At 44.2% G+C, this 26,715-nt stretch overlaps 1 protein-coding gene across 1 annotated transcript in view; it reads left to right on the forward strand.

The window, feature by feature from the left end:
• Positions 1–22,060, forward strand: part of LOC135561783 (von Willebrand factor A domain-containing protein 7-like) — a 53,731-nt gene extending 31,671 nt beyond the window's left edge. The window contains exons 5-18 of the mRNA XM_065003620.1: positions 733–826; positions 4,036–4,167; positions 4,262–4,448; positions 5,671–5,840; positions 5,984–6,096; positions 7,821–7,937; positions 8,149–8,337; positions 9,147–9,279; positions 11,031–11,183; positions 13,209–13,301; positions 17,115–17,383; positions 17,568–17,701; positions 17,959–18,118; positions 20,449–22,060. Of these exons, the coding sequence (XP_064859692.1) occupies positions 733–826; positions 4,036–4,167; positions 4,262–4,448; positions 5,671–5,840; positions 5,984–6,096; positions 7,821–7,937; positions 8,149–8,337; positions 9,147–9,279; positions 11,031–11,183; positions 13,209–13,301; positions 17,115–17,383; positions 17,568–17,701; positions 17,959–18,118; positions 20,449–20,850 (2,346 nt within the window). The 3' untranslated portion in view covers positions 20,851–22,060. The remainder of the gene's footprint in view (positions 1–732; positions 827–4,035; positions 4,168–4,261; positions 4,449–5,670; positions 5,841–5,983; positions 6,097–7,820; positions 7,938–8,148; positions 8,338–9,146; positions 9,280–11,030; positions 11,184–13,208; positions 13,302–17,114; positions 17,384–17,567; positions 17,702–17,958; positions 18,119–20,448) is intronic.
• The last annotated feature ends 4,655 nt before the right edge of the window (positions 22,061–26,715 follow it).

Below are 26,715 nucleotides of genomic sequence, written 5' to 3' on the forward strand. Positions count from 1 at the left end.
TTAGGTTAATCAGCCTTTCGTTTTTCTCTAAATGTTCTTAAATGTGATGTTTTGGTGCCTCTGGGTCAATTCAGAAAGCTGATTGAGGACCTTATTACTGATGAATGTGTTTTTTTATGACCATGTTTTTGATTTAGGGGAGCGTATAGAAGTGGTTTTAGAAGTGGGGGGGATATCATATTATTATTTTATTGAATTTTTTTGTGGGATAAACACTCCAAACAACCTACCTGACCTCTCGGAGGTGTCCGCATGGTCCTAAAGTACACCTTTTCCACGTTTTTGTATCACATTCTAGTGAACTGGGGGGGACAAAATATAATTTCAGAATGTGGGAGGGACATGTCCCCCCATCTCCAGTAAAAGTTGCGCCCCTGTTTTTGATGTGTGGATTTTCTGTAATTTCTGTAATTTAGGGCTGATCTGTAAAAGTGACATTGGTCTCAGTATGACTCCCTGATAAAATAAAGAATAAATACAATTAAAATGAATAAAAAACATAAGGAATTAAAGGGTAGGGGGTGAAGGAGGGAAGAAAACATCTCACCTCATTTAACACATCACATAAACATCTATCTCACCTCATCTCTCATTTCATATTTCACCTTGGCTCAAGTGTTATCATCTGAACCAAGTTAACTTCTGTCTTGAGGTGTCTGTAATAGGGAATTAGATAGATGGCTTTCCCACAGACACAGACTTGGTATATAATACATGCTTGTGTTTTGTCAGGACTTCTACAGCCACAGTAACTGGGTGGACCTGGGATACACTGAACCCTACGCCAACCTGATCCGCCCCGATCTCCCACTGGAAAACCTGGCAGGTAGGGAGGGCTTGAGTTAATGCAGCAACGAGGACAGCTAGGCAGGGGATCCAACTGGAGGGAGGGAGGAAGGGTGGTAGGGCAGGGAGGGAGGGAGGGTGGTAGGGCAGGGAGGGAGGCAGGGTGGTAGGGCAGGGAGGGAGGGTGGTAGGGGAGGAAGGAAGGAAGGAGGGAGGGAGGGAGGTTGGGCAGGGAGAGAGGGAGAGTGGTAGGGCAGGGAGGGAGGGAGGGTGGTAGGGGAGGGAAGGGAGGAGGGAGGGAGGGAGGTTGGGCAGGGAAGGAAGGAGGGAGGGAGGGAGGTAGGGCAGGGAGGGAGGGGGAGGGTGGTAGGGCAGGGAGGGAGGGAGGGTGGTAGGGGAGAGAAGGAAGGAGGGAGGGAGGGAGATTGGGCAGGGAAGAAAGGAAGGAGGGAGGGTGGTAGGGCAGGGAAGGATGGAGGGTGGTAGGGCAGGGAAGGAGGGAGGGAGGGTGGTAGGGCAGGGAAGGAGGGAGGGAGGGAGGGTGGTAGGGCAGGGAAGGAGGGGGGGTGGTAGGGCAGGGAAGGAGGGAGGGAGGGAGGGTGGTAGAGCAGGGAAGGAAGAAGGAAGGAGGGAACGTTATAAGGAAGGGAAGGAATGAGGGTGGTAGGCAAGGAAGGAAGGAAGGAAGGAAGGAAGGAAGGAAGGAAGGAAGGAAGGAAGGAAGGAAGGAAGGAAGGAAGGAAGGAAGGAAGGAAGGAAGGAAGGAAGGAAGGAAGGAAGGAAGGAGGGAGAGTGGTATGGAATGTGAAGAAAAAGATAGCAGATAAAAACAGGAGACGAGATAAAGAGATAAATCTGAAGACACGTGACTCGACCTTCGCCTCTCCCGAGCCCATTGGGGAGTTGCAGCGATGAGACAAGAATGTCATTGGAACGCAATTGGATATCAGGAATTTGGGGAGAAAAAGGGGGAGAAATACAAAAATGAAATATATTTTTTTAAATGTAAATGCAAAAAAATATACCAAATGAAAGTATTTTATACTACAACATATCTACACTATATATACAAAAGTATGTTGACACCCCTTTAAATGAGTGGATTTGGCTGTTTCACACACACCTGTTGCTGACAGGTGTATAAAATCGAGCACACCGCCATGCAATCTCCATAGACAAACATTGGCAGTAGAATGGCCTTACTGAAGACTTCACTGACTTTGAACGTGGCACCGTCATAGGATGCCATCTTTCCAACATATTTTCTGCCCCGCTAGAGCTGCCCGGATAACTGTAAGAGCAATTATTGTGAAGTGGAAATGTCTAGGAGCAACAATGCGAACTTTTAGGCCACACAAGCTCACAGAATGGGACCGCCGAGTGCTGAAGCTCGTAAAAATCGTATGTCCTCAGATGCAACACTCACTACCGAGTTCCAAACTGCCTCTGGGAGCACAATTGCACAATAACTTTTCGTAGGGACCTTCATGAAATGGGGTTCCATGGCCGAGCAGCCTCACACAAGCCTAAGATCACCATGTACAATGCCAAGAGTGTTGTAAAGCTGGCCACCATGGGACTCTGGAGCAGTGAAAAGGCATTCTCTGGAGAGATGAATCACTCTTCATCATCTGGCTGTCTGATGGACTAATATGGGTTTGGCAGATGCCAGGAGAACGCTACCTGCCTCAGTGCATAGTGCCAACTGTAAAGTTTGCTGGAGGAGGAATAATGGTCTGGGGCTGTTTTTCATGGTTTGGGCCCCTTAGTTCCAGTGAAGGGAAATCTTAACGTTACAGCACACAATGACATTCTAGACGATTCAGTACCTCTGAGTTTGTGGCAACAGTTTGGGGAAGGTCCTTTCCTGTGTCAGCTTGACAATGACCCCATGCACAAAGCGAGGTCCATAGAGAAATGGTTTGTTGAAATCGGTGTGGAAGAACTTGACAGGCCTGTGCAGAGCCCTGACCTCAACCCCATCGAACATCTTTGGGATGAATTGGAACGCCGACTGCGAGCCAGGCCTAATCGCCCAACATCAGTGCACGACCTCACTAATGCTCTTGTGGCTGAATGGAAGTCCCCACAGCAATATTCAAAAATCTAGTAGAATGCCTTCCCAGAAGAGTGGAGGATGTTATAGCAGAAGAGGGGGGACCAACTCCATATTAATGCCCATGATTTTGGAATGAGACAAACACGTGTCCACATACTTTTGGTCATGTAGTGTATTTGTATGTGTTGTAGAAACTACTGGGGGCTAGCATATTGGCTTGTCTCACTGGTGATGTGTAGAGGTGTAGTGACACATTTGGGGATTTTAGAGATATCTTTCAATTATTTTGAATGACAGTGAACAAAAGTATTTCATATATTGTATAGATTAAAAACAACAAAGTTGAATAAAATACTTATTTTACTATGAAGATAAGGTGTGTCCCTCAGTTTTATGTCATTTGTGTTACCCCCTTGAAAATCACAGATGAAAAAGATATACAATGACCTTGAGCATTCGAGCCTAGTGATTAGAGCATTGGGCCAGTAACCAAAAGGTTGCAGGATTGAATCCCCGAGCTGACAAGGTAAAAATCTGTCATTCTACCCCTGAGCAAGGCAGTTAACCCACTGTTCCCCGGGCCCCGAAGACGTGGATGTCGATTAAGGCAGCCCTCCGCACCTCTCTGACTCAGAGGGGTTGGGTTAAATGCGGAAGATTAATTTCAGTTGAATGCCTTCAGTTGTACAACTGACTAGGTAGCCCCCTTCCCAAGGGTTATCTGGGGAGGGGTTATGTTAAAGACCATGATTAGCTAATCACACCCTATCAGTATGTCATACATTTGAGGATTCTGTGAATCATTTGGTCTCAATCCAATGTGTCACTTGCTGTTAGTCCATTTAAATGAAGGGAAATAACAATGTGAACAAAAACATTAATCACATCACTAGAAATTCATTTTTAATGGCTTGATGACCTCAGATTTGAGCATTTGTAGCCTCCATTTCAGAAAATCCTCCTTTACTTAAAATGTATCATTGGTATTACCATCATTCATGTTACTACTCATACTGGTGGCATAATGTTATTATAATGGTAAAAACTGTTTAAAGTTATTGAGGTGCCATATTAGTTCATTTAGAATGGGAAGATGTACCCAAATGCATTCATATAAAAATAAATCTGCTCTTTTTTTATGTCACCGTAATTCAAGAACGACCCTTGAATGTTGTGTTTTGGTTTTGTAGATGTTAAAACCCCGACCTGCAGTGACTGTGCCAATGGGGGGTTCTGTTCCAACTCCATCCTTCCTAACATCCTTAATGAGAAGAAACTCACCTCTGGGTACATGGGGATCTTGTCCTCAGCTAAGCCTAAAGGTACACACACACGCACACACCAACACACACACTACCCTCCCCACATACCCACACACTCTCTAAATAACACCCATCATCACTTCTCCTCCCCCAGGTAAGTGTAGTCATGGAGGTGCAGCTGACCTAACCAGCTCCAAGGCTCCTCGCGGGGGCATCAGCAAGGATGAGCGTCGCTCTGACAACGTGGCCCTGCACACCGCTGCTGTCACCGTGGCAACAACCGCAACCCTCCGGCTGCTGGACGACATCCGGGGAGCCGCCGGTGACAACAACTACCTACGGTACGGAGAGGGGTAGAGGAGGGTGAAGGAGAGGAGAGGGGTAGAGGGGGGTGAAGGAGAGGAGAGGGGTAGAGGGGGGTGAAGGAGAGGAGAGGGGGTGAAGGGGAAGAGAGGGGTAGAGGAGGGTGAAGGAGAGGAGAGGGGGTGAAGGGGAAGAGAGGGGTAGAGGAGGGTGAAGGAGGAGAGGGGAGAGGGGGTGAAGAGGGGGTGAAGGAGAGGAGAGGGGTAGAGGGGGTGAAGGAGAGGAGAGGGGTAGAGGGGGTGAAGGGGAAGAGAGGGGTAGAGGGGGTGAAGGGGAGGAGAGGGGGTGAAGGGGAAGAGAGGGGTAGAGGAGGGTGAAGGGGAGGAGAGGGGGAGGGGGTGAAGGGGTAGAGGGGGTGAAGGAGAGGAGAGGGGTAGAGGGGGGTGAAGGAGAGGAGAGGGGTAGAGGGGGGTGAAGGGGAGGAGAGGGGTAGAGGGGGTGAAGGGGAGGAGAGGAGGTGAAGGGGAAGAGAGGGGTAGAGGGGGGTGAAGGGGAGGGGTAGAGGAGGGTGAAGGGGAGGAGAGGGGGTGAAGGGGAGGAGAGGGGTAGAGGAGGTGAGGGGAGGAGAGGGGTAGAGAGGGGTGAAGGAATGGAGAGAGGTAGAGGGGGTGAAGGGGGCAGGGGAGAGGGGGTGAGGGGGGGGGGTGAGGGGGGTGAGGGGAGGAGGGGTAGAGGGGGGTGAGGGGAGGAGAGGAGATGGGTAGAGGGGGATAAATTGGAAAGGTAGAGAGGGGAAGGGTAGAGGGGGAAGGGTAGAGGGGGAAGGGTTAGAGGGGGAAGGGTAGAGAGGGGAAGGGTAGAGGGGGAAGGGTAGCGAGGGGAAGGGTAGAGAGGGGAAAGGTAGAGGGGGAAGGGTAGAGGGGGAAGGGTAGAGAGGGGAAGGGTAGAGGGGGAAGGGTAGAGGGGGAAGGGTAGAGAGGGGAAGGGTAGAGGGGGAAGGGTAGAGAGGGGAAGGGTAGAGAAGGGAAGGGTAGAGAGGGGAAGGGTAGAGAGGGGAAGGGTAGAGAGGGGAAAGGTAGAGGGGGAAGGGTAGAGGGGGGAAGGGTAGAGAGGGGAAGGGTGGAGAGGGGGTGAAGCAGAGGAGTTCAGTAGCGGGGAGGAGTAGAGGGGGGTGAAGGGGAGGAGAGGGGGGAAGAGGGAAATACCCATGTTGACGTTACTCACACTCTCTATCTCTTTATCTCTCTCTCTCTCCCACAGCTTCATGGGCATAGCGCGTTCATCAGTGGTTGTTTTTGTGATCGACACCACGGGGAGCATGAGTAATGACATCCTTGAAGCCAAGAGAGTCGTCTATGAGATCATCGACAGCAAAAAGGGAACACAGGATGAGCCCTCCCTGTACATCCTGGTCCCATTCAACGATCCAGGTAAGGCTGGCTTTACACTCCACCAAGCATTCTCCTTAGCAAAACATCACTGACAAACTCTGAGATTCACCGAAATGCTAGTACGGTTTGTAGTTAAGCCAGGAAGTGGTTAGTGATCACTGTGTGTTTGTGTGTGTGTTTAGAGTTTGGACCCCTGATAAAAACGACAAACCCGAATGTTATGAAAGCAGAGATCGCTAACCTCACGGCTGATGGAGGTGGAGACCTCCCTGAGATGTGCCTATCAGGGCTCCAGGTACAGTGATTTGCATGACTATCTTCCAATCAGGTTTCAGATATAATCCCTTTCTCTATAGTGCACCTGACAATAAATAAAGACACCAAATCTCTCTCTCTCTCTCTCTCTCTCTCTCTCTCTCTCTCTCTCTCTCTCTCTCTCTCTCTCTCTCTCTCTCTCATTTCAATTCAATTCAAGGGGCTTTATTGGCACGGGAAACATATGTTTACATTGGATAAAAAAGTGAAACAAACAATAAAAAGTAAACAGTAGATGTTACACTCACACAAGTTCCAAAAGAGAAAAGACATTTCAGACGTCATATTATGTGTTGTAACAATGTGCAAATAGTTCAAGTACAAAATGGAAAATAAATCTAAATAAATATGGGTTGTATTTACAATGGTGTTTGTTCTTCACTGGTTGTCCTTTTCTTGTGACAACAAGTCACAAATCTTGCTGCTGTGATGTCACACTGTGGTATTTCACCCAGTAGATACAGGAGTTGATCAAAATATGATTTTTTTCCCGAATTCTTTGTGGATCTGTGTAATCGGAGGGAAATATGTGTCTCTAATATGGTCATATATTTGGCAGGAGGTTAGGAAGTGCAGCTCAGTTTCCACCTCATTTTGTGGGCAGTGTTTACATAGCTGGTCTTCTCTTGAGCCAGGTCTGCCTACGGCGACCTTTCTCAATAGCAAAGCTATGCTCACTGAGTCTGTACATAGTCAAAGCTTTCCTTAAATTTGGGTCAGTCACAGTGTTCAGTTATTCTACCACTGTGCACTCTCTGTTTAGGGCCAGTCACAGTGTTCAGTTATTCTACCACTGTGCACTCTCTGTTTAGGGCCAGTCACAGTGTTCAGTTATTCTACCACTGTGCACTCTCTGTTTAGGGCCAGTCACAGTGTTCAGTTATTCTACCACTGTGCACTCTCTGTTTAGGGCCAGTCACAGTGTTCAGTTATTCTACCACTGTGCACTCTCTGTTTAGGGCCAGTCACAGTGTTCAGTTATTCTACCACTGTGCACTCTCTGTTTAGGGCCAGTCACAGTGTTCAGTTATTCTACCACTGTGCACTCTCTGTTTAGGGCCAGTCACAGTGTTCAGTTATTCTACCACTGTGCACTCTCTGTTTAGGGCCAGTCACAGTGTTCAGTTATTCTACCACTGTGCACTCTCTGTTTAGGGCCAGTCACAGTGTTCAGTTATTCTACCACTGTGTACTCTCTGTTTAGGGCCAGTCACAGTGTTCAGTTATTCTACCACTGTGTACTCTCTGTTTAGGGCCAGTCACAGTGTTCAGTTATTCTACCACTGTGTACTCTCTGTTTAGAGCCAGTCACAGTGTTCAGTTATTCTACCACTGTGCACTCTCTGTTTAGGGCCAGTCACAGTGTTCAGTTATTCTACCACTGTATTCTCTCTGTTTAGGGCCAAATGGCAATCTAGTTTGCTGTGTTTTTCTGTTAATTCTTTCCATTGTGTCAAGTAATTATCTTGTTGTTTTCTCATGATTTGGTTGGGTCTAATTGTGTTGCTGTCCTGGGGCTCTGTGGGGTGTGTTTGTGTTTGTGTTTGTGAACAGAGCCCCAGGACCAGCTTGCTTAGGGGACTCTTCTCCAGGTTCATCTCTCTGTAGGTGATGGCTTTGTTATGGAAGGTTTGGGCATCGTTCCTTTTAGGTGGTTGTTGAATTTAACAGCTCTTTTCTGGATTTTGATAACTCTCTCTCTAGTTGGCGCTGACCGGTGCCCCTGCGTCGTCCAACATCTATGTTTTCACAGATGCCGTTGCTAAGGACATTGAATTAAAGGAAACGATCGTGGCCCTGATCAGGAGCACCAAGTCAACCGTGAGCACTTCCTCAAACACTTCCTGTTTTAGAAGAAAACATTTCCTGCAGTTCAGGGTTGTATTCATTAGGCCACACAGTAGCAAAACGCAGCAAAATGCGCAATTCTTATTGGACAAGTAGTCATTGCCTTTTTTCTTTCTTTCTTCGTTTGGTGCCTAATGAATACGACCAGGCAAACTCTCTCAAACACACCTATGTGTCTCTCCAGGTGTCTTTCTTCATGACTGGTGATGGTGCTGGTGCTAGAAGGAGGAGGCGTGGAGTAGAGTCCAGCGAAGCTACATTCGAGACCTACAAGGACCTGGCGCTGGCGTCTGGTGGTCAGGCAATCAGGGTCACCAAGGAAAATCTGCCCCAGGCCACTGACGTCATCATCGACTCCTCCACCTCCGCTCTGGTGAGTCGACACTGGTGGCCATTTTGTTTTGGATCAGTTTTTTATTTAAAATCAATCAAAACTTGATGAATGAAAAACAAATATATGCTGAATGAACTTTAAAAATGCCTTGGCATGTCAAAATAACATAGCATAATAGCATAGCATAACATAGAATACTGTAGCATAACATAAAATAACACAGCATAACATAAAATAACATAAAATAACAGCATAACATAGCATAGCATACTGTAGCATAACATAAAATAACATAAAATAACACAGCGTAACATAAAATAACACAGCATAACATAGCATACTGTAGCATAACATAAAATAACATAAAATAACACAGCATAACATAAAATAACATAAAATAACACAGCGTAACATAAAATAACATAAAATAACACAGCGTAACATACAATAACATAAAATAACACAGCGTAACATAAAATAACATAAAATAACACAGCGTAGCATAAAATAACATAAAATAACACAGCATAACATAAAATAACATAGCGTAGCATAAAATAACATAAAATAACACAGCATAACATAAAATAACATAGCGTAGCATAACATAAATTAAAATAGCATGACAAAACCAGTAATCCCAGCCCCCGTCCCACAGGAGGGCTTTTGCTTCTTGGTAGGCCGTCATTGTAAATAAGAATTTGTTCTTAACTGACTTGCCTAGTTAAATGAAGGTTAAAAAAAGGTTAAATAAAATACATTAAATAAAAACAGTAGGTAACTATTTATGTCACTTCCACTTCCACTTTCTCTCCTTTCTCATTCTGTCCATTTCTCCTCCTCCTCAGGTGATAGTCCTACAGCGAGCGAGGAACCCAGGCAAAGCTGAGACATTCTCCTTCCTGCTGGACGAGTCTCTGAACAACATCACCATCTACATCACTGGAAAGTCCCTCACCTTCACCCTGAAGAACCCTGCAGGTAAGAACCTCAACCATCACTGGATAGTCCCTCACCTTCACCCTGAAGAACCCTGCAGGTAAGAACCTTAACCATCACTGGATAGTCCCTCACCTTCACCCTGAAGATCCCTGCAGGTAAGAACCTCAAACATCACTGGATAGTCCCTCATCTTCACCCTGAAGATCCCTGCAGGTAAGAACCTCAAACATCACTGGATAGTCCCTCACCTTCACCCTGAAGAACCCTGCACGTAAGAACCTCAAACATCACTGGATAGTCCCTTACCTTCACCCTGAAGATCCCTGCAGGTAAGAACCTCAAACATCACTGGATAGTCCCTCACCTTCACCCTGAAGATCCCTGCAGGTAAGAACCTCAAACATCCCTGGATAGTCCCTCGCCTTCACCCTGAAGATCCCTGCAGGTAAGAACCTCAAACATCCCTGGATAGTCCCTCGCCTTCACCCTGAAGATCCCTGCAGGTAAGAACCTCAAACATCCCTGGATAGTCCCTCGCCTTCACCCTGAAGATCCCTGCACGTAAGAACCTTAAACACATAGACAGATCTAAGGTAAGGTTTTAGGTAAGTGTTCACCTCACAGAGTAGGATGACGTTTCCTCTGGACACTGATCTAAGGTCAGAAGTGGAGAATCTTGGTTGCTGCCCTATAGCCAGCCGGTGTGATGGGGATGTGTGAGCAGTGGTGGAAAAAATGACTCAATTAAAAGTGAAAGTTATCCAGTAAACTTGAGTAATAGTCTAAAAGTATCTGGTTTTAAATGTACTTAAGGACAGTAGGAGAAAAAGTCATCAGTAGTCATACTTGAGTAAAAGTCTAAAAGTATCTGGTTTTAAATGTATGTACTTATAGTAGGACAGTAGGAGAAAAATTCATCAGTAGTCATACTTGAGTAATAGTCTAACAGTATCTGGTTTTAAATGTACTTAAGGACAGTAGGAGAACAAGTCATCAGTAGTCATACTTGAGTAAAAGTCTAAAAGTATCTGGTTTTAAATGTATGCACTTATAGTAGGACAGTAGGAGAAAAGTCATCAGTAGTCATACTTGAGTAATAGTCTAAAAGTATCTGGTTTTAAATGTATGTTCTTATAGTAGGACAGTAGGAGAAAAAGTCATCAGTAGTCATACTTGAGTAAAAGTCTAAAAGTATCTGGTTTTAAATGTATGTACTTATAGTAGGACAGTAGGAGAAAAAGTCATCAGTAGTCATACTTGAGTAAAAGTCTAAAAGTATCTGGTTTTAAATGTATGTACTTATAGTAGGACAGTAGGAGAAAAAGTCATCAGTAGTCATACTTGAGTAAAAGTACAAAGTAAAAGTAAATGCTATACATCAAATTCCTGATATTAAGCAAACCAGACGGACAGACAGGGACACACCCCAACACTAAGTTGAGTCCGCCAGATCACAGGCAGTAGGGATGGCAAAGCATTATATTGATAGGTGCCATAATTCTGTCCTGCTTGAGCATTGTAAATGTAACGAGTACTTTTAACTGCAGGCAAAACATATGGAGTAAAAAGTACATTATTTATTTTTAGGAATGTAGTGGAGTAAAAGTAAAAGTAATTAAAAATATAAATAGTAAAGTAAAGTACAGATACCCCCCAAAAAACGACTTACTTAAGTACTTTACACCCCTGTGTGTGAGACAACCATGCTTGAATGTATTCCACCAGGTGTGGCCAGGTATGTTTGACTGGCATCCTGCAATAATCCCATTTCACCCTCCTTGCCCCTACAGGTGTGACCCAGAAACAGAATGAGGCCAATGGGGAACTGGGGACTGTCCAGACAGTGGGCAACCTCTTCCGGGTCCGTCTGGCCTCCAACAAACAAACAGGATTATGGGAAATCAGCATGAACTCCAACCAGCCCTACACACTGAAGGTCACTGGTGAGTTACCATAGAGATACGCATATCGTGTTTAATTATGTGTGTTACGCTCATGCTCAACACTAGAATGCAGCCATGATACATACAGTACCCAGACCTGGGTTCAAAAACTGTTTGAAATCATTTAGAATACTTTAAAATACTATTTAAAACCACGTCAAAACGATTTAACAATTTGACCCCAGGTCTGGAAGAGCCATATAGAGAAGGGAGAGAATACAGCCCTCACTCATTGTGTCTGTCTGCAGCCTGGTCTCGTAGACTAGATGTAACATAGTAAAAGTACATCTTGGAAACTCAAGTTAGTATGATATGTTACGTTTGGTATGGTTACATAAGACAAAAGGTTTCTTAAGGCAAAAACAAAAAGAGGGTGGATAGGTGGGTGTATAATGCAAATTGTCTAACAACCCAAAGGTTATGTGTTCGAATCTCACCATGGAAAACTTTAGCATTTTAGCTAATTAGCAACTTTGCTACTACTTAGCATGTTAGCTAAACCTAACCCGAACCTTAACCCTTTTAACTAACTAACCTTAGCTATTTGACCTAACTCCTAACCTTAACCCTAATCCAGGGGTCTCCAACCTTTTCTAGCATGAGAGCTATATCTTGCGACAAGCAAACCTGTATCCGGGAGCATAATCATAGCCTCAAATTCATTAGCATAACGCAGCGGACATAAATACCCCTAGAAACTTTTCCTATTCATGAAAATCGCAAATTAAATGAAATAAATATATTCGAACACAAGCTTAGCCTTTTGTTAACAACACTGTCATCTCAGATTTTCAAAATATGCGTTACAGCCAACGCTAGACAAGCATTTGTGTAAGTTTATCATGGCATAATGCTATGCTAGCTCTGCTGGCAGCAGGCAACATTTTCACGAAAATAAGAAAAGCAACCAAATTAAATAATTTACCTTTGAAGAACTTCAGATGCTTTCACTCAGTAGACTCCCAGTTAGATAGCAAATGTTCCTTTTTTCCAAAAATATTATTTTTGTAGGCGAAATAGCTCCCGTTTCTTCATCATGCTTGGCTGAGAAATCGACCGGAAAATTCTGCAACTATAACGCCAAACTTTTTTCTAAATTTGCTCCATAATATCGACAGAAACACGGAAAACGTTGTTTAGGATCCATGCTCAAGGTGTTTTTAACATATATATTCGATAATATATCCGTCGAGGCAATTGGTTTCTCATAAGAAGCGATTGGAAAAATGGCTACCTCAGTATTTTACGGGAGATTTTCTGCGGGAGACACTATGTGACCACATGCTATATATGGTCCATTACAGCCATTCTTCAATGGAAATGCCTAAAAAGACGTCACAATGCTGTACACACCTTGGGGAATACGTGGAAAACATAAGCTCATTCGTAGCTCATTCACAGCCAAATAAGGAGTCATTGGCATGCGGCGGTTTCAAAAAATGCGGCACTTCCTGGTTGGATTTTTATCTGGGTTTCGCCTGTAACATCAGTTCTGTGGCACTCACAGACAATATCTTTGCAGTTTTGGAAACGAGTGTTTTCTTTTCAAAGCTGTCAATTATATGCATAGTCGAGCATCTTTTCGTGACAAAATATCTTGTTTAAAACGGGAACGTTTTTCATCCAACATTTTTAATAGCGCCCCCTAATGCATAACAAAAAACAAAAAAATGTCACAAGCTACAATATTTTTAAATAGCTTTCAAATAGACACATTCTTCTCATCTCCCCTGTGACTCTTCCCCGGGCCTTTAATGTACAAGAGAAAGTAAAGCACTATGTTTTCTGTCAATGTATTGTTTGTTTCCCAAATTCGTAACATATTTACAATTCGTAACATATTGTACCAATTACAATTTGTAACATATCATCCGAAATGGATGATGGGAAATCCACAAATGAATGCATAACATATGAAACATAACATATAACACTAAATGGAGAGTCTGGGATTTACTTCCAGAATAATACAACATTGTGAGACCAGGTCTATGTGTGTTGAAGCGTCTGTGTGTTTGTCTCCAGGTCAGAGTACCATTGCCTTCATTTATAACTTTGTGGAGACTTTCGATGGACCTCATCCAGGATACGCCCTCATCTCTGGCCGTCCACAAGCAGGTAAAACACTACAACATCCTCTCATTCATATCAAGCAGCTAATCTGTCAATCATCATTTTACTATGGCGATGTCATGGCGACATATTCTACTTGAATGCAGCTGCGACTTAAAACACTAGAACCGCCTGGCCTTTCAGCACCGCCTGGCCTTTCAGCATATAAATACCCGCTAGAGAATGTTGCCGGGGGTCCATTTTAGCATAGGCATCATATCAACCTGCAAGGTGTCCAAACATATGCTCCAATGCTTGATAAATATTGCCTAGACTATTGTAAAGGATTAATTACATTAAGAAATATTTGTGAAAAAATATATTTTTTGGTAGTTATTTGTTTAGATAGAGTCCAAGGATATGTTTTGTATTATTCTACATAGTCCTACAAAAATGTAGGCCTATAGCTTATTTTTGTTTCCCTTACAATAAAGACATTACAGTGTAATACATTTGATCCACTTCATTTGTAGATTTGATTATTAATAGAGTTATAGTAATTAGTAAAGTCCAGTTATAGTTTTTTTTTGTCAAAGTAGAAACCAAAAAGCTGATGATTATGAAAATAATAATAATGATAATATAACCAGCCAGGTGCGCATGTGAAATTATTTTCTGTATTCCTAAACAAAAGCACCTGCGCATGAACAATTGTAAAGGATGAATTGCATAAAGAAATATTAATGAAAATATATTCATGACAAGATATAAAAACAGTAATTTGTTGATTGTATCAGACACAGTATTGTGCAAGTCTACCCGTGCCTTTAGCATGAATCAATCTCGTCTTCTCTTAATGCTTCAGACCCACAGTCCTCACACAGCTTTCAAACAAATCGGTTGCAGTGAACAATGTTTTCACCGGCCTTGTTTTGTGTGCACCTGCCAACTTGACAGTGTGTTTTCTTTTTCCCAGTGGGAGCTGGGGTGCTTGGGGAAGAGGGAGAGCAGGACACGCTGCGGCCTTGGAAGCCTGCTAGGCGGCTGTAGCTTCCTACTTAGCGTTCATGTCGTTCTCACGAAGCACAAGTGCCAGATCCATGATGAAATCTCTCTCGCTGACTGTCTTGTCCAGGCACTGTTTGTACAACACGTGCGCGTTGATAGCAGTCATGTCGAGCATGTTGTAGAACACCTCAACTGGCCAGCGGAGAGTACCTCCTTTTACAGAGTACAGTCTTGGCATCTGGTCGAGTGCATCCAACCTATTGCATTAAATAAAATAGAATAGGAAATGTTAGAATTATATGATAATAATAATACTAACAATAATATGAGTGTAATATAGTATTTGGTGTTTGGCTATCTGTATATGGAAGAGATACATACCTTTGTGCGATTGTAATCTGTCAAGTAAAACTAAATGCTCTTCAACCGATCGCTGCCCGCACCTGCCCGCTCATCCAGCATCACTCGACTTTGGCGATGTCATTTACAAAATAGCCTCCAAAACCCTACTCAATAAATTGGATGCAGTCTATCACAGTGCCATCCATTTTGTCACCAAAGCCCCATATACTACCCACCACTGCGACCTGTACGCTCTCGTTGGCTGGCCCTCGCTTCATACTCGTCGCCAAACCCACTGGCTCCAGGTCATCTACAAGACCCTGCTAGGTAAAGTCCCCCCTTATCTCAGCTCGCTGGTCACCATAGCAGCACCCACCTGTAGCACGCGCTCCAGCAGGTATATCTCACTGGTCCCCCCCAAAGCCAATTCCTCCTTTGACCGCCTCTCCTTCCAGTTCTCTGCTGCCAGTGACTGGAACAAACTACAAAAATCTCTGAAACTGGAAACACTTATCTCCCTCACTAGCTTTAAGCACCAACTGTCAGAGCAGCTCACAGATTACTGCACCTGTACATAGCCCATCTATAATTTAGCCCAAACCACTACCTCTTCCCCTACTATATTTATTTATTTATTTTGTTCCTTTGCACCCCTTTATTTATATTTCTACTTTGCACATTCTTCCACTGCAAATCTACCATTCCAATACTTGCTATATTGTAATTACTCCTCCACCATGGCCTTTTTTTGCCTTTACCTCCCTTATCTCACCTCATTTGCTCACATCGTATATAGACTTGTTTATACTGTATTATTGACTGTATGTTTGTTTTACTCCATGTGTAACTCTGTGTCGTTGTATGTGTCGAAATGCTTTGCTTTATCTTGGCCAGGTCGCAATTGTAAATGAGAACTTGTTCTCAACTTGCCTACCTGGTTAAATAAAGGTGAAATATATATATATTTTTAAATCAACTCTTCTGCACTATTTAATTAAACCAACCTCTTCACCCTCCTTACCATTCAGTTAGGCCTAATTTTAAATCAATTGTGAAGTAAGGTGCACAGTTACTGCCCGTTCCATTCATGTGTCACTCATTCAGTAGGCTGGCATCAATTGCTTCTCTGGATAGAGTGAAGGATATATATGTTTAGCATTATTCTACAGGCCTACTGCAACATGTAGCATGTCTTCATGTCCCTTACAATACAGTTGATTAGTAATATAAAACAGCCCCATAACAGTTTCTTTTTACAAAGTCAAACTTCAAAGAGAATGGTGTCCACACCCAAGGCGCGTGGTCAAGTTATTTTCTGCTGATAAATAGGCATAACACAAACTCATCATTCAACTATTGTTTTCTAAATTACATCAACTTATTCACCCTCATCATTCAGCTAGGCCTAATTTATGTTCAACTGTGAAGTAGGGTGAACAATTATCACCCATTCATCCATTGGTCATTCATTCAGTTAGGAGAGAGAGACGCGTTAGTGCCTGGCTTGGTACCAATTTGGCAGATGAAGTGAGGAATAAGAGTGACAAAACAGATAGAAAGGCTCTAAATATGTGTAAAATACAATTAGGAAAAGTCAGGGTAGGAGCAGGACATAGCTTTTGTTTTGGGTTGGGGGGCAGATGTTTGTGTGTGTGTTAAAGCCGTTAGATGCAGTTATACCAAAGCGCACATGGTTTTACCACAGGGGCCACAAGTTCTGGTTCACTGCTTTCTCTATCGGAAGGTAGGCTGGTCCTTTTTGATGTATTGTAGGTCAAAACATTGGATCCTGTTCATTTATAAAGTCAATTTGGAAAAACTGCATTTACGTATAGACATATCACAGGTACTGTATAACCTGCTCTTGATAACTCTTGAAATTCCTTCCTTCAATCTTCAGAACACTGTACAGATGGATGCATTGGTGCCCTTCGGGCAACTCAGATTGTTGGTTGAGGAACTCTACTGAGCAAAGTGGTTGTTTTTCATGATTCATGTTTTGTATTTAAAAAGCATTTGTTAGTGTATTTCCTATGCTCCCATGCTGCCTCGATTGTGCAATTGTGGTCATGCAGGGATCCCTTGTAAAAGAGACCGTTACCCCTATAATCAGTCACAAAACGTCATTACTACCTATAATCAGTCACAAAATGTCATTACTACCTATAATCAGTCACAAAACGTCATTACTACATACAATCAGTCACAAAACATCATTACTACCTATAATCAGTCACAAAAATGTCATTACTACATACAATCAGTCACAAAACGTCATTACTACCTATAATCAGTCACAAAAATGTCATTACTACTTACAATCAGTCACAAAACGTCATTACTACCTATAATCAGTCATAAAATGTAATTAATTATAATTTGTCATAAATGTATCTGACCCTAGAACAGTTACATAGCCACACCCTTCAAGAGCATGTTTCCTGTTTCCTCCTCTCTCTCTTCCTCTTTTATCTCCCTATCCTTATACTTCCTCCTCTCGCTTTCCCTCCGTTCCTCCTCTCCTCTCAGGTATGCCTGCCATGTTGTTGGTATCAGTGCTGGGCAGAAAGGGCCCAGCCTCTGTCAAGGTGGCTGACATTGCCTTGGTGACCGTGTCAGGGTCAGAGGTCGTAGGCGGGGCCCTGGAAGACATGGGCAATGGGAAGTTCCTAGTTACGGTAACCAAGGTCCCTGCGGGGGAGTTTGTGGTGCTGTTGAACGGGACAGATGTGGTCTCCTCCACCGTGTTCCAGAGACAGTCCACCACTCAGATGTCTGTCTCCAAGGTTACCATCAAGGTAAGTGATGCTGACACACTTCCTGTTTACATTGAAAATCGGATTTCATTTGTAAATCGTGAAGGAGTTCATATTGCATAATGGGATAGTGTTAGACAAAAACCATGGTCATAGACATTTTCAAAAGTGGACCTCACAACAGCTCCTCAACAATTCCTCTTTCGTGTTGTTCTTGTCTTCTCAGGCCGTGGTGGACAGAAGCATGGAGCCTGGTAAACCCTTCACCCTTCCCTTCACCGTCATGACCGAAGCCACTGGAGGCAGCTACAAAATCAGAGCCAGAAACGACAGAGACTTAGAAATGAACGTCCCTGGCAGGTAGGGATCAGGGCTGGAATATTCTGAGACTGGTCCCAGATCTGTTTGTATGGTCTTTCCCATTTCTGTGGTCATTGTTGCGTGACACATTGGTCGTAGAAGCAATTTAGGCACAAACAGATCTGGGACCAGGTCATCTGTTCAAAAACAGCTTCTATATGCTGGCAAAATGACTCAACATGACTAATTATTGTCCTCTCTTGGCATCACTTGCATTGACACTTAATGCTAACCCATTGCTGCTGCTAACTTATCAGCATCGCTGTGACCACCGGAGGAAACGCCACCGGTGAACTGACCATCACGGTGCCCGCCAACACACCCTCAGGAACAGACGTCACCCTGACCATCGAGGCTGTGGCCCCCGGGGCGTCCGACTCCAACTACGCCGTCCTGCGCCTCTCTGTCGTCACCAAGGTAACCTCAGATATATATATAGATATAGCAGATATGCTAGAGAGTGGAGGTATAGATACAGATACACTAGAGACCTGAGAGGCCTATATGAGCTTCGTCCACCATATGGGCTGTCTCCACTAAATGGGCTGTCTCCACTATATGGGCCATCTCCACTATATGAGCTGTCTCCACTATATGGGCCGTCTCCACTATATGAGCTGTCTCCACCATATGAGCTGTCTCCACTATATGAGCTGTCTCCACTATATGGGCTGTCTCTACTATATGAGCTGTCTCCACTATATGGTCTGTCTCTACTATATGAGCTGTCTCCACTATATGAGCTGTCTCCACTATATGAGCTGTCTCCACTAAATGAGCTGTCTCCACTATATGAGCTGGTCTCCACTATATGAGCTGTCTCCACTATATGAGCTGTCTCCACTATATGGTCTGTCTCTACTATATGAGCTGTCTCCACTATATGAGCTGTCTCCACTATATGGGCCGTCTCCAATATATGAGCTGTCTCCACTATATGGGCTGTCTCCACTATATGGGCTGTCTCCACTATATGGGCTGTCTCCACTATATGAGCTGTCTCCACTATATGAGCTGTCTCCACTATATGGGCTGTCTCCACTATATGGGCTATCTCTACTATATGAGCTTTGTCTCACCATATGGGCTGTCTCCACTATATGGGCTGTCTCCACTATATGAGCTGTCTCCACTATATGGGCTGTCTCCACTATATGGGCTGTCTCCACTATATGGGCTGTCTCCACTATATGAGCTGTCTCCACTATATGAGCTGTCTCCACAATATCAGCTGTCTCCACTATATGAGCTGTCTCCACAATATGGGGTGTCTCCACTATATGGGCTGTCTCCACTATATGAGCTGTCTCCACTCTATGGGCCGTCTCCACTATATGAGCTGTCTCCACCATATGAGCTGTCTCCACTATATGAGCTGTCTCCACTATATGAGCTGTCTCCACTATATGGGCTGTCTCCACCACTCTCCACTATATGAGCTGTCTCCACTATATGAGCTGTCTCCACTATATGAGCTGTCTCCACTATATGAGCTGTCTCCACTATATGAGCTGTCTCCACTATATGAGCTGTCTCCACTATATGGGCTGTCTCCACTATATGAGCTGTCTCCACTATATGAGCTGTCTCCACTATATGAGCTGTCTCTACTATATGGTCTGTCTCTACTATGTGAGCTGTCTCCACTATATGAGCTGTCTCCACTATATGAGCTGTCTCCACTATATGAGCCGTCTCCACTATATGAGCGGTCTCCACTATATGGGCTATCTCTACTATATGAGCTGTCTCTACTTTATGAGCTGTCTCCACTATATGAGCTGTCTCCACTATATGAGCTGTCTCCACTATATGGGCCGTCTCCACTATATGGGCTGTCTCCACTCTATGGGCTATCTCTACTATATGAGCTGTCTGTACTATATGAGCTGTCTCCACTATATGAGCTTTGTCCACCATATGGGCTGTCTCCACTCTATGGGCTATCTGTACTGTATGAGCTGTCTCTACTATATGAGCTGTCTCTACTATATGGGCTGTCTCCACTATATGAGCTGTCTCTACTATATGAGCTGTCTCCAGTATATGAGCTGTCTCTACTATATGGGCCGTCTCCACTCTTTGGGCTATCTCTAGTATATGAGCTGTCTCCACTATATGAGCTGTCTCCACTATATGAGCTGTCTCCACTATATGGGCTGTCTCCACTATATGAGCTGTCTCCACTATATGAGCTGTCTCCACTATATGAGCTGTCTCTACTATATGAGCTGTCTCCACTATATCAGCTGTCTCTACTATATGGGGTCTGTCTCTACTCTTTGGGCTATCTCTACTATATGAGCTGTCTCCACTATATGAGCTGTCTCCACTATATGAGCTATCTCTACTATATGAGCTTTGTCCACCATATGGGCTATCTCTACTATATGAGCTGTCTCCACTATGTGAGCTGTCTCTACTATATGGGCTGTCTCCACTATATGAGCTGTCTCCACTATATGAGCTGTCTCCACTATATGAGCTGTCTCTACTATATGAGCTGTCTCCACTATATGGGCTGTCTCCACTATGTTGGCTGTCTCCACAATATGGGCCGTCTCCACTATATGAGCTGTCTCCACTATATGAGCTGTCTCTACTATATGAGCTGTCTCCACTATATGGGCTGTCTCCAGTATGTGGGCTGTCTCCACAATATGGGCCGTCTCCACTCTCTGGGCTGTCTCCACTTCTCCCTCATCATGATGATTGCGGTGTCTCTCTCTCTCTCTCTTTCTCTGCAGGTGACAGATTTCACCCCTCCCCAGTGTGAGATGGTTATCGCCTCGTCGGTCGACTGCCCAGCTGACCCAGCAGCCTGCAGCTCTGCCTTCTGGCAGCTCTCTGCCAACCTGACAGATGGCGTCAATGGCACAGGCATCACCAGCCTCACACACCGCCAGGGAGCGGGCAGCCTCACCCACACGGACCTGAAGCAGATGGTTGTTGCAGCAGCATTCAACGCTTCGTGCTGCTCTCTGACCGTGGAGCTGGTGGCGTTGGACAAAGCCATGAATGTCGGCACCTGTCGTGTTTCCATCGTCCGCAACGCGGGACCGCCCTCCATCGCTCTGTCCCTCCCACTGTTGGTGTGTCTGCTGGTCTCTGCCTTCTTCACTACGTCCTTCACTAACTTACTTATCTGATTTTAACCTCATGGACTGACTGACTGTATGTTTGTTTTACTCCATGTGTAACTCTGTGTCGTTGTATGTGTCGAAATGCTTTGCTTTATCTTGGCCAGGTCGCAATTGTAAATGAGAACGGCAAAGATCTCAGTATAGTGATGCAGGTCTTTAGATGTTGTACACATGAAATTGTACCTTTCAGAACTTTATCAATATTATATTCCTTTTTTTGCGCCACTCGAGACGTTTCCCCTCCTATATCGGGTGCTTTGCCTTAACTTTCTGAAGATCAACAACGTTTTATCCTTTCGACAGGAGGGGATTTAGTCTTTCTTGAAACTTTCTTTATTTCATCAAACGATGATGAAAATAGTTTTTTTTATATAAATGACGTGATGTTAACACTTAACCATAAAGCTCCCCTCTACACGTGATTCTAAATGCCAACTGCTTGCTAAAGCTATTTCTCAACTATAAACACAATGTTTCTTTGCAGGATCCTTGTCCTGACTTTCCAGAATGCCTGAATTGCCTCGCCTTGATTTTCTGATTGGCTGGATACAAGTTTCAACATCCAATTATTTCAGATCTACTAGAGTGCAAGTTTCACTGTGGCACCGTGGCGATACGTTGGCACATGATGATCATTATTAGAATATGACAAATATCAGTCAAGTCTTGCGTTCTATTCATGCTGGCTTTTGCCTGAGACGTGAAACTGATCGGTTGGAGGGCAGACAGACGATCACCAATGTATTAATTGCCAATTTGCCTAAATGGTTAATGGAAACACTTCAACCACAACGTTTTTATTCAACCCTATAGGTGTGATGTCATTACGTCCATCTGTTTTTATCAGTTCAGTGGAAACGCGCCGTAGCAGGTCACTTTCTAAATGTCTACAAAACATCACTGGGCAAGTTAATGGAAACATAGCTAGTGATGGCGCAATTGGGCATCAGGTTACTGTATGATATGATAAGGAAAGCTAATATGTTTATTAACACCTATCCAGGTGTTGTTAGATCTGGCAGGCATCTGCAAAGTTTTCATCTGGGAACGTATCCAAGGCCACCATGAAAATGAATGTTTCTCGTGTAAAAAAGAGCCAGCAGCTTCTCTCAAGGCAATTTCTCAACATGTTACTTGCACTGTAGTAGTGATGTTTTAATGTTTGTCTCCAGTTTACCTCTCTGGCGTGAATAAAAAGCTCTGCTGTCCTGCTGCACTGGTGACTCGTGTTATTTGTTTTGTTATGATACGGAGGGAGTTTAGTAGCCTTGTGAAACTAGCCTGGGCCCGCTTTCCCAAAGTCATCTTAAGGCTAAATTCTTCAGAACCTTTGTAGGAACATCGTTAAATCCGAGCTGTTTCCCCAAACTGTGGTTATTAAAGTTGCACTTGAAAACACTCATAGTCTAAGCACTGCCTCGGACCAAACGTAGAACACCTAAGTGCTTCTTTAAATGTTTTGTTGCTCTCCTGTGTCACTTTATACACCGAAGATGTCTGCTAAACATAGAATCACGTGTTTTGTCAATTTGTGTCGATAACTTCAGAACAAAGTTGACTACAAATACAAAGATGACTGCATTCAAATATAAATACATTAGGTAATAGGCCTATTTCAATCATATGTTCAATCTATTTGGATACTTGTAGCCTACGCTACTGTCTATCCTTTGTCTCATATTTCATGATGTGTAGCCTAACTTGCGCAAAGATGTACCAAATCTGTAACATGACATCACCACTCTGGAACAACATCACATCACCACTCTGGAACAACATCACATCACCACTCTGGAATAACATGACATCACCACTCTAGAACAACATCACTACTCTGGAACAACATGACATCAACACTCTGGAACAACATGACATCACCACTCTGGAACAACATGACATCACCACTCTGGAACAACATGACATCACCACTCTGGAACAACATGACATCACCACTCTGGAACAACATGACATCACCACTGGAACAACATGACATCACCACTCTGGAACAACATGACATCACCACTCTAGAACAACATGACATCACCACTCTGGAACAACATGACATCACCACTCTAGAACAACAACTGGAACAACATGACATCACCACTCTGGGATGACATCAACATGACATCACCACTCTGGAACAACATGACATCACCACTCTGGAACAACATGACATCACCACTGGAACAACATGACATCACCACTCTGGAACAACATGACATCACCACTCTGGAACAACATGACATCACCACTCTGGAACAACATGACATCACCACTCTGGAACAACATGACATCACACTCTGGAACAACATGACATCACTGGAACACATGACATCACCACTCTGGAACAACATGACATCACCACTCTGGAACAACATGACATCACCACTCTAGAACAACATGACATCACCACTCTGGAACAACAACATCACCATGAACACATCAACATGAACAACATCACCACTCTGGAACAACATGACATCACATCACCACTCTGGAACAACATGACATCACCACTCTCACCACTGGAACAACATGACATCACCACTCTGGAATGACATCACCACTCTGGAACAACATGACATCACCACTCTGGAACAACATGACATCACCACTCTGGAACAACATGACATCACCACTCTGGAACAACATCATCTACTCTGGAACATCACTGGAACAACATGACATCACCACTCTGGAACAACATGACATCACCACTCTGGAACAACATGACATCACCACTCTGGAACAACATGACATCACCACTCTGGAACAACATGACATCACCACTCTGGAACAACATGACATCACCACTCTGGAACAACATGACATCAACAACAATATGACATCACCACTCTGGAACAACATGACATCACCACTCTGGAACAACATGACATCACCACTCTGGAACAACATGACATCACCATGACATCACCACTCTGGAACAACATGACATCACCACTCTGGAACAACATGACATCACCACTCTAGAACAACATGACATCACCACTCTGGAACAACATGACATCACCACTCTAGAACAACAACACATCACCACTCTGGAATAACATGACATCACCACTCTAGAACAACATCACTACTCTGGAACAACATGACATCAACACTCTGGAACAACATGACATCACCACTCTGGAACAACATGACATCACCACTCTGGAACAACATGACATCACCACTCTGGAACAACATGACATCACCACTCTGGAACAACATGACATCACCACTGGAACAACATGACATCACCACTCTGGAACAACATGACATCACCACTCTGGAACAATATGACATCACCACTCTGGAACAACATGACATCACCACTCTGGAACAACATGACATCACCACTCTGGAACAACATGACATCACCACTGGAACAACATGACATCACCACTCTGGAACAACATGACATCACCACTCTGGAACAACATGACATCACCACTCTGGAACAACATGACATCACCACTCTGGAACAACATGACATCATCACCCTGACCACTTATCCTAGCCTGTTGGCCCTAGTAAACTACAGATGACGGAATACAGCCCTGTACATAGTGTAGTGTGGTCCTCTGTAGCTTGGTTTGTAGAGCATAGTGTTTGCAACGCCAGGATCCCGGGACACATATGTGAAATGTTTGCACACGTGACTGTAAGTTGCTTTGGATAAAAGTGTCTGCTAAACAGCATGTATGATTATGTTATTAAATAAAAACATGGTTCTCATTACAATACGGTTGTATTCTGGTTGTATCCAGTTTATGAGGGCAGCCGGGGGGGTCTGTGATAAAAAATAAATAAAAATGTATGTACCAATCGCAGACTGTAGCTTCAAACTTTATTTTTAATCCCCTCATCAATGTTCCCAGCTTTTACATTATGGTGACAGTAATGAAGTCCATACGTCCACTGATATTGTAATAAGGATGGGAAATAAGCAGAACTCATGTATGGTTAATATAATAAACAGATTATATGAGGATCAAGGAGATGGAACATTAAAACACATGACGATACATGCAGTAAGAGTTTAAGAGTTTAAATGGATGCATGATCAGTTAAATGCATCATTTTTTTTGTTATTCATATTTTATAAATATTTCATTTAGAAACAATAAAGCATTCAAACGCAAAACACAAACAGAGATTGGACTCTACCTACGTGTGTATTTATCCTGCTGTTTTTACCAAACAAATGTCAATTATCATGATTAAGAAACACGCCCTCTCTGACTCCATCTAGTGGTGATTATCATGATCTTCACTGTATCAACTGAACATACATCAGTTATCAGCTGCTACCACTGACTCTGTGACCTGTCCAACACAAACCCTTATTAACCCTTCAGAGTCATATAACGTTACCATGACAACAGAACAGATACACACCTCACCAAGGGGGCCTTGGCAGAACCATCTGATACTGTCACTGTCCTCTCCCCTCTGTCTCCTGCCCACTCCACTCCCAGGGGGTAAAGCAGGTACTGTGTGCATGTGCGTGCGTGCATGTGTGTGTGTGTGTGCAGACTGGGGTCAGAGTCAAAGAGGTGAATATGGGTTGGTAATCTTTGATCAGGGCAGTGACAGGACAGGGTTTCCTAGGGACGTCATAAGGGGCTTCGCCCTCTAACTACTGTTATAAAACTGGGCTGAGCTGCCCAGCTAAGCAGAACTGTGAGACTGTGAACTTGTAAATACACTATAGCCCATATTAAAACACAAGCATATTCACACATGTAACTTGTGAACATAGGATGTTGCCATGGAAACTGTTACGTGAGCTGATGGGTCAAATGAGTCTGATGTCAGGTGCTTCTTGCGCTGGTTATCAAAATAACTCTTCAGAAAATTCCAGACAACCCACTGGACACAGATGTCAATGCAACTTCTATTCCACGTTGGTTCAACGTAATTTCATTAAAATGAAGTGGAAAGCATGTTGATTTAACCAGTGTGGTTGGTTATCTGTGACGAACGGTAATAAACACTGATTACCTTTATCGACGCCAAATAGCAATCACCTGTCTGCATGCCTTGTGAAATACTATCATTATACCGTAAAGTATCCACCCTAAAGTTACTGCCATCCTCTCCCTAGTCATCAGTCTCCACTGCCTGTCCTGAACCACTGCCTGTCCTGAACCACTGCCTGTCCTGAACCACTGCCTGTCCTGAACCACTGCCTGTCCTGAACCACAGCCTGTCCTGAACCACTGCCTGTCCTGAACCACTGCATGTCCCGAACCACTGCCTGTCCCGAACCACAGCCGGTCCCGAACCACTGCCTGTCCTGAACCACTGCCTGTCCTGAACCACTGCCTGTCCTGAACCACTGCCTGTCCTGAACCACTGCCTGTCCTGAACCACTGCCTGTCCTGAACCACAGCCTGTCCTGAACCACTGCCTGTCCTGAACCACTGCCTGTCCTGAACCACAGCCTGTCCTGAACCACTGCCTGTCCTGAACCACTGCATGTCCTGAACCACTGCCTGTCCTGAACCACAGCCTGTCCTGAACCACTGCCTGTCCTGAATCACTGCCTGTCCTGAACCACTGTCTGTCCTGAACCACTGCCTGTCCTGAACCACTGCCTGTCCTGAACCACTGCCTGTCCTGAACCACAGCCTGTCCTGAACCACTGCCTGTCCTGAACCACTGCATGTCCTGAACCACTGCCTGTCCCGAACCACAGCCGGTCCCGAACCACTGCCTGTCCCGAACCACTGCCTGTCCCGAACCACTGCCTGTCCTGAATCACTGCCTGTCCTGAACCACTGCCTGTCCTGAACCACTGCCTGTCCTGAATCACTGCCTGTCCTGAACCACTGCCTGTCCTGAACCACTGCCTGTCCT

Source organism: Oncorhynchus nerka, linkage group LG18 (genome assembly GCF_034236695.1).
Source record: "Oncorhynchus nerka isolate Pitt River linkage group LG18, Oner_Uvic_2.0, whole genome shotgun sequence".
NCBI lineage: Eukaryota > Metazoa > Chordata > Actinopteri > Salmoniformes > Salmonidae > Oncorhynchus > Oncorhynchus nerka.